Source organism: Vitis vinifera, chromosome 1 (assembly GCF_030704535.1).
Source record: "Vitis vinifera cultivar Pinot Noir 40024 chromosome 1, ASM3070453v1".
Taxonomy (NCBI): domain Eukaryota; kingdom Viridiplantae; phylum Streptophyta; class Magnoliopsida; order Vitales; family Vitaceae; genus Vitis; species Vitis vinifera.
Genome location: NC_081805.1, coordinates 511,203 through 524,214, shown reverse-complemented (window position 1 = coordinate 524,214; position 13,012 = coordinate 511,203). Strand labels below are relative to the sequence as shown.

General features: G+C 35.5%; 2 protein-coding genes across 7 annotated transcripts; one reads left to right on the top strand and one right to left on the bottom strand.

Moving 5' to 3' along the window:
- Positions 1–1,429: 1,429 nt before the first annotated feature.
- Positions 1,430–3,942, top strand: LOC100242217 (PLASMODESMATA CALLOSE-BINDING PROTEIN 3). Its single transcript, XM_003631114.4, has 4 exons — positions 1,430–2,081; positions 2,246–2,488; positions 2,582–2,618; positions 3,333–3,942. The coding sequence occupies exons 1-4, from the start codon at positions 2,030–2,032 to the stop codon at positions 3,580–3,582; spliced, it is 582 nt and encodes a 193-aa protein (XP_003631162.1). The 5' UTR covers positions 1,430–2,029; the 3' UTR covers positions 3,583–3,942.
- A 2,032-nt stretch (positions 3,943–5,974) lies between these two features.
- LOC100254284 (alpha/beta hydrolase domain-containing protein VTE7) lies at positions 5,975–12,241 on the bottom strand. 6 transcript variants are annotated; one of them, XR_002030303.2, is made up of 12 exons: positions 11,913–12,241; positions 9,642–9,736; positions 9,463–9,560; positions 9,263–9,312; positions 8,770–8,865; positions 8,533–8,622; positions 8,354–8,446; positions 8,115–8,210; positions 7,578–7,643; positions 7,178–7,335; positions 6,925–7,004; positions 5,975–6,117 (listed from the first exon to the last, which is right to left on the bottom strand). XR_002030303.2 is itself a non-coding variant. In XM_010651344.3 (12 exons), the coding sequence occupies exons 1-10, from the start codon at positions 12,093–12,095 to the stop codon at positions 7,180–7,182; spliced, it is 1,023 nt and encodes a 340-aa protein (XP_010649646.1). In that variant the 5' UTR covers positions 12,096–12,241; the 3' UTR covers positions 5,975–6,440; positions 6,925–6,969; positions 7,178–7,179. The 6 variants fall into 6 exon arrangements, 5 of the variants coding, with proteins under 5 accessions (XP_010649646.1, XP_059593259.1, XP_019076166.1 ...); XM_010651344.3 differs by having other exon boundaries at positions 5,975–6,440; positions 6,925–6,969; XM_059737276.1 differs by having other exon boundaries at positions 6,925–6,969.
- Positions 12,242–13,012: the final 771 nt, after the last annotated feature.

The window sequence follows — 13,012 nt, the reverse complement described above, 5'->3', positions numbered from 1 at the left end:
GGTACAATAATTTAATAACGTTATTATTTCAACTTTAGCCACCTAAAAAGAGTTTCGAGAACCCAAACAACAGTATTTGATGATCAAATATAACTTAAAATATATTTAGAGAAAACTTTCAAGAATTAAATTATATTTTCTAGTATAATTTATTTGAATTTTAGATTATTAGAGTTGACACTATATGTCTATGGTGTCATATAGTTGAATTTTAGATTATTAGATTATTAGATTATTTAAAATATATTTAAATAAAGTAGACAATATCTATATATTTAGGAAACAGATCATTATAAATGTTATAAAAATTAATCATTGATCCCAACGTGGGTCTTTGTTTGTTCAATTTCGTAATTTTGTAAGACATAACGTTGTATTATATTTGTATGGGGTGATTATGATATCTCATATTAGATAAAGAAAAAAGTTTTTGATACTATATATATATAAACTTCTTTTAATTTTGTAAACGCATTTTAAAACCGTAAAAATCATTAAAAAAACATGATATATAAAATATATTTTTATTAAAAAAAGTAATTTTTAAAAATAAGGAGGGATGAAGTTTAGATTATTTCCCACATCCTTAATTAGAACTTCATATTACAAGTGGAGAATCTCGTTTGTGCCAAAATTATTCTCTTTTTCCTAAATTTCAAAGCTTCAATCAACACCTTTAAAGACTAATAAGAGAAAGTAATGTAAAAGCAACCAGAGAAATGGAGAGAATACTTGTGTGTAAAGGTTTACATGGCCAGAGACAAAGAACAAAAGTTGTAGTTTTTATTTATTTATTTTTTTCTCCTAACTCCACCAAATATTCTCTCCTTTCCTTTTTGTTTTTTGTTTTGTTTGATTCATATGTGTCATAGGCTGTCTTTGATTGTGAACTTATTCCCTAATTATTGGCTGTAATCACCATTCAAAAAGGTTACTTATTCCCATTGGAGCTTCCTTAGTAAGCACTCTAATTCATGGGCTTCTTCCAACAATGATCCTTGCTTCATTTGATGATGAAAAATTGGTAACCAAAGAAATGAAATGAAAATGTTTTTATACTACAATCATTTTCAAATAAGCTTTTGATATTTATTATTAGTATACCATTTATAATTTTTAAATAAATTACTAGTATCAACATTTAAAAAAAGTCATATTACCTTGTACCTTCCCCAAATTCTCTAGGAGAAGAAGAAATGACAATTTTGAATCTCCATTAATCGATCGAAATACTTCATTTGTTGCAAAAGAAAATCGTACCTAGGAAGAACATGACTAGGGTTTTAGCCAAATTGACACGATTTGTATTATTAGTTGCTTACTAAGTTTTTAGGTTGATTAACTTAACATGGTATCAGAATCTCATCTTCCCACATCCAACCCATGTAAGCCACATATGTAGAATAACTTTTTCTCCTTCATTTGGTCACTAGAAAGATGGGTGCACTTTGATCAATTTTATCACAATAGAAAAGAGCTCCCTGCTAGATAAAGATGCTGACGGCCAGAGTGAAAAGCAAAGCGGGGAAGGGCTCACAGTGACAGCACACATGGCATAACTAGAAGGGAGCCAAGAAGCTCCAAACTAAACCCTAGGTTGGGTTAATGTTTGGTACTGCACATGCCACATGAGTTTAAGACCGTTTGAAAGCTCACACTCTAAAACAGTCAAAATACATGACAAAAGCTTAGCTTAGCTCAGTTCCCAAGGCCACACCGCCCCCCAGATCCTCACATCAGAAACAATAAAATACTATGTATTAAGACCCAAAAAACCAAAAAGAGTGAAAAAAGAACAGTGAAAACCGAAAAGCTATTCGAGATACAGACACCCCACCTCCACTACCACCCACCTCACTCTCCTATTATTGTCTAGAAGCCTCCATTCCCCACAATCCCATCTCTCCCTCTCTCTCCCTCTCTCTCTCTCCCCCTTTCTCTCTCACACTCATCTTGATTTCTAAGTTCCCACTGACCCTTTAAGGACCTGTTTGGTTTCTCAAATATTTCCCATCATCTTGCTTCAATCATGGCTGTTTTAGTGTATTTTGTGCTTTTCCTGGCCATGACTGGCCATTCAAGTAAGCTCCTGATTACTGTGTTTTCTCTGGGGTTTTCTCTTTTTGACTATATTTCTGGGAATTGTCTTACCCCATGAGATGGAAATTTTCATGGAGCAAAGTCCTTATGTTTATTGAGATTTTCATGGGCTGATCCATTGCCTTGGTGGGTTTTCTTTTGCTAGGTGCTGCTGTCTATTGTGTGTGTAAAGATGGGTTGAGTGACCAAGCTCTTCAGAAAACCTTGGATTATGCCTGTGGAGCTGGAGCTGACTGCTCCCCAGTTCTTCAAAATGGGGCTTGTTACAACCCCAACACTGTGAAGGATCACTGTAGTTATGCTGTTAACAGCTATTTCCAGAAGAAGGGTCAAGCTTCTGGGAGCTGTGATTTTGCAGGAACTGCTACCCAAAGTCAGACTAACCCTTGTAAGTGCCTTGTGAAACCTCGCTAATTTCATCATCCCCAACCCTCATGGAATACTGATTTTTTCTCTTCCTCTATTGTTTGGTGATTTACAGCCAGCGTTTCAACTTGTGTTTATCCTACAAGTGCAAGGTTTGCCTCTATTCCTCCTGGTTTCTGTCTTTTTAGACTGTTTCTTGTCAGATGGGTTCTCTTCTCACTTTGAAATGTATTATCTTTTTCCCATGGTTTAGCAGTGAGCATCTGCTTCAGATAAAAAAATCTTCTTGTTGCAGATCAAAAATATCTTTTCCATGCCTAAGATTTTCCCCTTTTCCATGGTTTGATTCTTTTGGTTGGGGTGGTTTATTATCTCCCTTTTATCGAGTTTTTTTTTTAACTTTTTATGATGATCACCATAATAAAGTTTTTCCCCCAATTTTAATCTACAAAATAACCATTTCCCACTGCTTTATCTCGCATAAGGCAATAATATTGAAATCTAAAAAGATAGATTATGGGGGCTGTTCTTCCTGGTTGATTCCTCTGTAATTGGGGTTTCTCCTCCAAAGATAGGTTAAATCTTGACATTGAATTAAGAATTTTGTCGACTGTAGTTCAGAAAGTAGATACATCACCCTATTTAATATTTTCTTACATTGATATCCTTACACGTTTCTCCCCCACTAAAGCTGTGAGCTGTCATGATGTTGATACCTGTGTTTTTTTTTCCTCTTGATGGTGAAAAAATATTGATTTCAGATCTCAGATTGACATCTGTTCTTCCTTCTGTTCCTTTTTCTTATCAATTTGATATTCAATTAGGGTCTGTGATTAACATTGTTGTGGGTTCTCTCCTTCGTTCAGCTCCACAGGAAGCAGCACAACTCCATCCACAACCACACCATCCACGACCACACCTTCCACAACCACACCCTCAACCACGACTCCAAGCAGCACCACCAGTCCCTCAGTGTTTGGCCTAGGCCCCTCGGGAAGTGGTGGCATCACCAGCACGGACTCCAGTGCTGCAGTGGCTCCCCTTCACTGCACTGACTTGTTCTTTTCTGCAGCTCTAACCCTCTGGCTCTCAGGCCTAGTGTTGTTGTGGGGCTGATGGATTTACACATGGGGGAAACTGGTGGTGGGGTTTATCTTTTGGATGTGTGGATGAGATTTTACCACATACAGGGTTGTAATTTCTACAGTGGGTGGAGCGAGGGAATCATCTAGGGACAAACCCCACTACGGTTTTTGTTTCCTTCCTCATATGTTAAAAAAGCTGGGAATTTGATTCCGTTTTGAGTGGTGATGTAGAACCTGATCTCTTCTTTAGATTTTTCTTCTCTTTTTGTATATCTAGAAGAAAGAGAGGCAGTATTTTTTAAATTGGATGAGAATTTGGCTACCATCTACCTTCCTTGTTATGGCTCACCGGCCTTTATTATATTACTATCCATCTGAATTCGTTGTCTTCTCCTAAGCTCTATTTGTGTGATAGTGATTTGGTTCATGCACTAGTGAAACCGTAAAAGGCAATACAATACAGAAACTTTACCAAAAGCTATTCCTTTTGTTATCTTCATGCAACATCTACAATTTACAATTGTTCCTTCATTTTCAAATCCCACATAATGAGGATAAGAGATGAGCCTTTTCTGGTTTAAAGTTTGGTAGGGTAGGGTGTTTCAATACTCGACTGGTTTATATTAAATTGATGATTGATTAGGTTCAACTGATAATAATGTTTTCGGGTGTCGGTTCAGATTAAACTGCTATAATGATCTGTTTTTGGAGGTTACATGAGGCCCCCTCTGCTTGAAAGAGATTTACTAATCATGTGAGCCATTTAATTTTTTTAGTGAATATATATTGTTGTAGTTGTGGTTTCATGAACAAAAGGGTAGATCCAATGTGCCGAAACAACAATCAAAGCACAAATGAGTTTTGACATTTTGGCTACAATGTTTTCTTCAAGGGATTAAGACTCGTGAACCGCCTACTATTTAGGCTTTATATATCTTTGAAATTTCGGATCATGGGTTAAGATCCACATGACAAGGACTGGGGGGAATTTTAGCCTCAGGGTTTAGTTCGATGGTAGTGCTCTTTGACAATCAGCTAAAGATCCAAATTCCAGCCTCTTTGGCATTTAAATGGTATAGGGATAGAAGGGTGTATGGGTCAACGTATGGCATTGCGTGAGATATGCGATGAGTTTGACACATGAATTGGTTTCGTATCTCAACTCACGGGGGCAACTCAGAATCATAACTTTATGACTCGGATCTATAAAACGGGAAGGAAAAAAATTATATAATCTCTGCATATCTAGGAGATTCCACTTATCAAGTGTCTTAATACACGAGTAGGAATGAAAAATTCAATGTGATTTATTTGCAAATAATTATTTTTTCTATTCACTTTTTTATTATTTTGATTTTTTTTTACTTTCAAGATATACCTATTATTAAAAATTGGTATTGGGTGTAAAAATTAGAATGGTAATATTTAAAAAAATAAATAATTCTAAACACTATCATAAACCAATTTGAACAGGTGCTTTTACAACTAGTTTAAATAATGTTAAATGCACTATACATTTATTTATTAATTTGTTAAGTTCATCTAATTATAATTACCATTCTAAAATTTTTGCTACTTTTAGAATTTTATAAGAGTCGAGATTGATGTATTATAGGACTTAAACCAATAGTGTGAATTTAAATCATGAAAGGATGAATTTATATAATCTAAGGTGGTGCTTGGTTTTTTGACAGAATAGAAAAATCCAAAATATTTAATTTTTTCTATTCGGATAAAAATAACCTGTTGATATCATCCAACATAATTAAAGTGAACCTATTGATAATAAATTCACTTTAATTATGTTGGATGATATCAGGTTAGTTTTTGTTGAATAACAAACACCATGTAAGACTTGCTTCGTTGTGTTGGTAGGTGAGATAAATGTCTTGCTATTTCCTATTGTAAGAGAAACGTATAGGAGAGGGTTGTAGGGAAAAAGGAAAAAAAAAAAAAAAAAGGAGGGGGGGACTTGGGGATTCCCTAGTGTGAAGCCAGAGATATTAAAGAAAACAGAGCTGTGATGTCAGTGTGGCCGCTGATACAGACCCATGTGACAATCTTGAGTTATTTACATATGGGCATATATTCTTTTGATAATGCATGAGAGTCGCATTCAAGGAATGAAGCTCAGAGAAACCCAAAGAAGAGGGCAAAGATGATGTGTTCTCTTCCATCGATGATACGACCAAGTGTGAGAAAGTTTGATAACTTTTATTTCTTTTTTTCTCTGTTTTCTTGTCTTATTTCTCTTGTGCTGCAATATGTGACTTTTTTGTGTAGACACTTAATAAATGCCATGTGATGTGATGCTGCTCTTTTCTAGCATGTCCACCTAACTCACCTTTCTATAAGGGGCATTTCTTGAAAGGGTTAGAGAAAAACCATGAACACTTCAATGACTAGTGACTACACTAAAAAAATTCACAGAAATAAGTTCCATTAAAAAATAAAGCATGTTTTGCTACTTCTAATCAGTATACAACAATGATCAATTCGAAAAATAAATCTTGTGCCACAACAAGACAAGGATGAATCTCCAATAGTATGCAAGCCCATTTTGGCACTGTAACAAGAAAAATCAATCATTTGAAGAGACATGCTGGTTTATGTTGAAAATTATCATTTAAACCAGGTAATCCTACTAAATATAGGCAAATAATCATAGGAATAAAAATGCAAGAAACTAAAATTATAGAATCGAAATATGAACAGGAAAACTTATCAGGACTGGCTCAGGTGTGTAATCACTACCCTTAAAATAAATCTCGCTCCCCTGAGATAATATCTTAATGCAGCAGGAACGGTCTACCTCTAGGGTACAATAACCGGTTGCCTCTGATGGTACGCTCTAACCATGCGCAATTACACAGCTACTTGAGGGCGTTCCTCCAAAAAAAATGATTGAAATTGAGGGAAGGAAGCTACAAATAGTGGAAGATAAACTGTGTGTTCCCAGAGAGTTCTACCCTCTGGTTTTCTAGAATACTTCTCTCTATTTTCCAGAGTACAATAGATTTTTTTTTCCTCTCTGATTTTTTCCTGTTAGTAAAACAGTTTTGTTGTTGTTTGTTTCTTTGTTTTGAAAACATGTTCCAACTTTTAGGAGTTATTTCTTTTCATAATTACCCAATCACCAAAGTGATTGCAATGGCAGGAAAACATTGAAAAATTCTCCTGAAAATAAAGGACATGTTGCTAACAATCAGCAACTAAAAGTCTTCATCAAACCAGGCCCAACCAGTTGAAGTAACTCATGCAATCTTCTTATGATGCCTCACAGATTGCATGAGTGACAGATACTTCTTATATAAAGGTCTTTTTGTTTAATACGAAGTCCACTTCTTATAACAAGAATTCATAGAAATAATACCAGCAATAACTTCTGTTTTCGTTTTTCTTTAAATGACTCCATCTCCTGCATGTTGACATCAAGAAGGCACCTTCAAATCACTGGCATGCAGGATGGAATAATTTCATTTCCACAGGATATCTAAACGACTTTGTGTCAACATGTGTTTGATTTGAATTTGAGAAAAGTTACTAAATCATGAGTACAGTAAACCACTAAGCCCAATATTTTCCGAACAAAGATAAAAAAAATAAATCGGGCATTGGGGGTAGACCTTCAATACTGGGAAATGCATTGGGCCTCTTTATAGCTATCCTCTTGAACAAATTCCATAATCAACTTGGAAACAGAGTGAGGCTTTTCCACATGAGGGAGGTGCCCACAATCTGGTATTTGGCTTATAATTGCATTCGGCAATTCACAATGTAACCTCTGCATTATACAAGTTTAAGGGTCACATAAGTCATTGTTCCAACTGAATCTATAAATGGACACATAGCATAAAAATTAGTCACAGAAGGTTGAATCAATTAAGCAAGTAAAAGAAAATTTTCCACTGGAGTTTTCTCCTCAAATGTCAAGGATATTTTTTTTGTGAGCATGTTTTACAAGTTATTGAAATTGGTCTTTTATAGACTTGGATATGATGTATAAAACTCAGCAAATGTACTAACCACAGCAAGCTTGTTGCTGATTATCTGGTCATCCTCACCCCATATGATAAGTGTCTTCTTCTTTACCTGTAGAGCACAATGAGCAATAGCACATACCCAAGTTTTTGAGCAAATAAAAAGGATTCTAACAAGAAAAATCTAGCCTATGGTTCATAGGCACTAGCTTGGAAATTATTTTGGTAAAGGTGATTTTCCAAGAAACTTGTGTCAATAGCAGGCTTCCTAACAAGCCAATCAGCTTCAATTCTTATGGATGGGCAAAAAGCTGTAACAGCCATGCAAGAAAAAGACATCTAAGTAGACATTAAAGAGAAATTAACTATCTTTCAGATAAATGATCATAGTCCAGCCTAGCATGATCTACTTCTCTAAGGATGGTGGCAGTGAATCCATCAGATGTATAACTTCATCCATAATATGCACCACAGCTATCATGCATGCAAAACGACTTCTTCATCCTGAATCTCTTTCCTGTTCGTAGAATGCAATGACATCTCACAATTAGATGCTTAAATGACAAAAGCATTTCCTGCATACCTGTTGTATCTGAGAACTAACATTATAACCCCCACTAATCATAAAATTCACAGTTGCATCCTCCCACCAGGGATATAGACAATGTAGGCGGCCCACCTATATAGGAATACAGGGAAAATAATGGCATTAGATACAACCTTCCCTTGCAAAATCCCAAAATTTTGTGGATATCACACAATTCAGAGAGATCAATTTGAAATTAATTTTTGTTGGTTCTGACTATGGTGGGGAACACTCACTTTTGTCCAGTCTGAGCTTCTAGTGAATGATATACTCTTGAAAGCCAAAACATTTGCATAAAAGCGCAGAGGAATGCTCTTCAATATATAGACCTGCAATAGGAACCTCGTGGTTTAGTATTGATGCTAAAAGTTACCAATACATATATCTCAAGAACTATGGGTGATTGAACACTCACCCCAGCATAGGCAACCGCCCTGGGTAACTTCATTAGGTTTCCCGTGCCTTCTGTATATACACTTGCATCAATTAAGACCAGCTTATCAACCTGAAAAAGAAAAACAGGAACGATTATATTATGATATTTCATAGAACATCAAAAGCATTGCAGGCAATTTATGTCAAAATGTAACTTGCAATTTGTCTTCAGATAGAATTAATACATGATCATAACAACTAACAGAGAAATACTTACAGCTTCTGGATGGTTAGCTGTAAAGTCAATTGCAACTGCAGCACCAAGGCTTGGTCCAACCAATATCATTGGCCTTTTGATGTGGGACTTCCAAAGCTGAAGTTAGATATTGAACAGTCCAATTCAGTTCAGCTAAGTGGATGATGAAGTTGAGAACAGGGTGCAACCATGGATGGCAGGAATAGCTTCTTTATGCCAATGAAAAGCCAATTAGCCGCAAAATCTACCATCCAATTGGTTGTTCCTGTACTCTGTCATTTATATGAAAAATTATAATGGATGGCATTAACAGTTCTCCAAAATGCAGCCCATCGAATAGGCTCAATAAGCACATAAAGCACAGGGCATCACCTTATGTTGTTAAAAAAATATTTCAGTATTTAATGGAACTTGATTAAAGGCCTTCCTTCATATCCACATGCAAAGAGTAAAAGGAATTTTTAAACGACAAAAGGCTAAAAAAGGAATTTTTAAACAACAAAAGGCTAAGTACCTGATAAAAGTGATCACGCTTAGTTGCCACGTCACAAGATGGAAGCCTTTCTAAAACATGCATAAAAAAGGAAAAGAGAACAAGATTAAAAATAAATAAATAAAAATAAAACCAAAACACACACACACACACACACAAAAACCATATATATGGGAAAGCATTAACTCAAAGAATACGAGCCAAGGCATTATAAAACAAACCTAAATCAGAGAAGCCCCAACCAAGAATGTCAACAGCCCATGTCTCTAAACCAGCCTCCTCGAGCAGCGGATATGTGTATCTCCATTCTAAACAGGAGCTGAAGAATAAGATGAAATGAACCTTACAAATTTAGGAACCAACAAGACTTCCTAATCAATAGTAGAATTGCAATACAAACCTGTCAAAACCATGGAGGAGAACCACTGGACTTGTCTTGCTTGGTGATAATGGCTTCACGCAACTGCTCATGATACAACTGTTAGAGGAGCTAAGCTGCAGTACCCGTAGGCAAAAAGCAGAGAGACAAAGAAGTGGAAAAATAAGTATGCTTGAACATCAAACTGTGTATTTATGTTGAGTCAACTTGATGCAAAGTAATGTTGTTCTGATCTTTCAATGCTGATGATTTAACATGTCTAAACGATTTGGTACACACATCATTTTTCATAAGCAAACAATATATATATATATATATATATTAGCAAGAAGTGCCTTAGAAAATGCACACCAAAGTACGCAAAAAGTATAGAGAGAGCACCATACAAAGAGAGAAACAAAACACTCCCTCCCCCTACTTAGAACCCAACCAATCAACAAAATCTACCATAGACAATGGCACATCATCCATACAATGTTTAACACAATCCAAGAAATTATATATAAAAGAGAATTTGAGCACTTGCTCTGATTGCTTCACATTTTCAAATGTCTTCCAATTTGTTTCCTTCCAAATAGTCCAAAATAAACACAAAAGGGCAGTTGTCCACACTCTTTTCCAGTTCTTCCCAACAAAAGACCCATGAGAACTGAATAAAGTCGGTCTTCTTGAAAAATGGATCACCCAAACTAATCCCAAACAAGGAAAAGACCAGCTGCCACAAAATTTTTGTTCTTGCATAATGTAACAGGATGTGATCAACAGAATCTTCTTCCCTTTTACACATATAACATCCATTCCTCAAAGACAAACCTCTCATTTGCAGCAGATCCAACGTCAATATCCTGCCCTCCCCCCAAGTTGCTTCCTACCCAAAAAAACTCCACTCTCTCGGGGTCCAAGGATTTCAAACAACATCATCTGGAAATGGCTCTAAACCCCCTAGCACCAGAAAGGAGTAAAAAGCTTTGACCAAGAGCTTTCTACTCTCTGAGTCCAACCGGATCATCCTATCCTCTAAGCCCCACTTACTACGTGTTCTTGCAATCATAGTAGAAAGGCCTCAACCATCTCTAACTCTCAATCATGGAACTATCTTGAAAAGTAAGGGCTCCAAGGGACCATCTGCCCAACATGTTCCCACACATCTGCTATCCACAAATACTTTGAAAGAACTGTCCCCCTCTGCATAACTGGATCCTTCAAAAAATGGCTTTTAATGTCGAGAAACCTGTAGTTCTCATACTCTCGGCTAAAAGGCATTCCAACCTCATTGAAAGTGATCCTTTTAACTGTTAAGAGTAGCACATTCAGACTAACCTGTGACCATTCAAACACAAATCTAAAGCTAAACTAGGCATGGATTCTTCCAAACACAGAAATGCTAGTTAAACACTAAAGAAATTTGCATTGGCCACCATATATAACATGAAAGGATTTGGAAGACAATGCAAACTAAACCTATATAAATTATACAGCGGTTGATTCAAGTGTAGGACCAAGCATTGTTAAACATGGCCTGTTAGCAACCATCAGGGATATTGGGATACTTTTAGTAGCCATCCCCGTGCCAAATTCCCCAAAATTCAGGGGCAATGCCCCTACTCCAAATGGGGAGCAAAGTGTTTAAGTAAAAGAATTCTTGTTGGATTGGGAAAAGGCTTATTTGAGTTGAACTCATCCCGTATAAATCATTTCTCTTACAATTCGTGGTAGAGCTATACAAGCAGCAGGATTCTTGGGATGGTTTAGGAATGAGCTAACATGAGAATTGTTTGGGAGTTATACAAATCCTACAGCAGAAACATCCTAATTTTTTTTTTTTTGGGGATAGGCAGCGGAAACATCCTGATTATGCTCTTCATATGCACTATCCCCTGATGACATGTTTCTGACCTTTAAACTGCCTGGTTCCAAACCAAATTTGAATTGTTCAATTGATTCCGCTCCCAACCCTAATTAGCATGTACTTCACTGTTTTTCTTTTTTTCATAATGTTTTCTACCAGGCTAAAAAACTAATATCTGGTAAGAACAGCTTCCCATCTTGATCAGGAACCAAAAGTGAAAAGAAATTGCATGTTATCCATAACTCTGTTCAGTTTCCAGGAAAGTACAAGGGCAAAAAAATAAGGAAACCTAAAGTTAGAATCCTAAATTTTCATTCAACAAAAACCTCCGCTCAACTGAAGGACCATGCGATGTCTTCGACTAGGTAAATTCACTTTTCCTACACTTGTTTTTCAAGAAATATATTTTTTTCTCGGAAACCAAACACTCCTGTTGATTTTACCTGCACAGGTAGTCTCTCGATCCTTGTCGCTAGCTTTCGAGCAAATGGGTCTTTGATTCTCTCGACTTCTTTCGGAATGAATGAAGGGAACACATCGGCAGTTGCTCTGAATTGCCAGAGGCTTCCGCATTTCGCCGTTGCTCCCAAACCCGCCGGTACAGAACCGGCGACGAGGGTGAACATCTCTGTGACACCGCCCTGGAGATTATCTTCAGTGTTTCACACTCACACTATCCGGTTATGTAAGAGGCAGTGGTTGCATTTCCGTGGCTGGTGGATGCTGTAATGACATGGCAAATGACTTGGCACTGCCATGTCATATCCATCATTTGACGTGGCAAATGATATCATCATCGTCCTTTAATAATTTTGAGATAAGAAGAATAAAGGGGACCAATTTATTTGTATTTTATTTTATTTTTAGTTTTACTCAACTTAGGGCCATTAAAGTTTGACACAATACCAACACCGGTTTTTTTTTTTTTGGAAAATATTCATAAAAATATTGTATGTAGGAGTCATAAAAATATTCATAATTTTATTATTTTATAAAATTTTAAATCATAAATGTTCATATAAATTTTTATTTTTACACTTTCTTTCTGGAAAATAAAAACAATTTACTAGATTTATAACTTTGACTAAAAAAACTTTTTTAGTCTCATGTCTAATTTAAATTTGGTTCATAAAGGAGGACAAAATTTTAAGGTCTATAAAATATTATGCTTTTGGATATGTTATTAAAAGATTAGATATCTTAAAAAAAAAAATGCTTTGAATAAAATTATAATTTTTAATATTAATGTTATAAAACTATGTTAGCTATAAAAAATAAGATTTTGCACAATGTTCAATAATACCCTTTTTTAGTTTTTTTATGTAAAAGTTTTGTAAATAAAATTATTTTTAAAAGATAATATTTCATATTAATCTTATAAAATGATTTTTATTTGTAAGAAATTAATCAAACCATATTCTTAAAAAAAAGAAAAAAACTAGGGTAAGAAGAAGGTGTCACACTCGAATTTTAATATTTGTGTTATTTTTCTTGTACTTGGTCAAATTTTTTTAATAATGAATTTTATTAAATATTAGATCTT

Coding starts and splice junctions, on each gene's coding strand:
- LOC100242217 (XM_003631114.4), top strand. CDS start 2,030: ATGGCTGTTTTAGTGTATTTTGTGCTTTTCCTGGCCATGACTGGCCAT. Junction 2,489..2,581: donor CCAAAGTCAGACTAACCCTT/GTAAGTGCCTTG, acceptor GGTGATTTACAG/CCAGCGTTTCAACTTGTGTT. Junction 2,619..3,332: donor GTTTATCCTACAAGTGCAAG/GTTTGCCTCTAT, acceptor TCCTTCGTTCAG/CTCCACAGGAAGCAGCACAA.
- LOC100254284 (XM_010651344.3), bottom strand. CDS start 12,095: ATGTTCACCCTCGTCGCCGGTTCTGTACCGGCGGGTTTGGGAGCAACG. Junction 9,313..9,462: donor TTGGGGCTTCTCTGATTTAG/GTTTGTTTTATA, acceptor TGCATGTTTTAG/AAAGGCTTCCATCTTGTGAC. Junction 8,866..9,262: donor AGCGTGATCACTTTTATCAG/GTACTTAGCCTT, acceptor ATCTAACTTCAG/CTTTGGAAGTCCCACATCAA.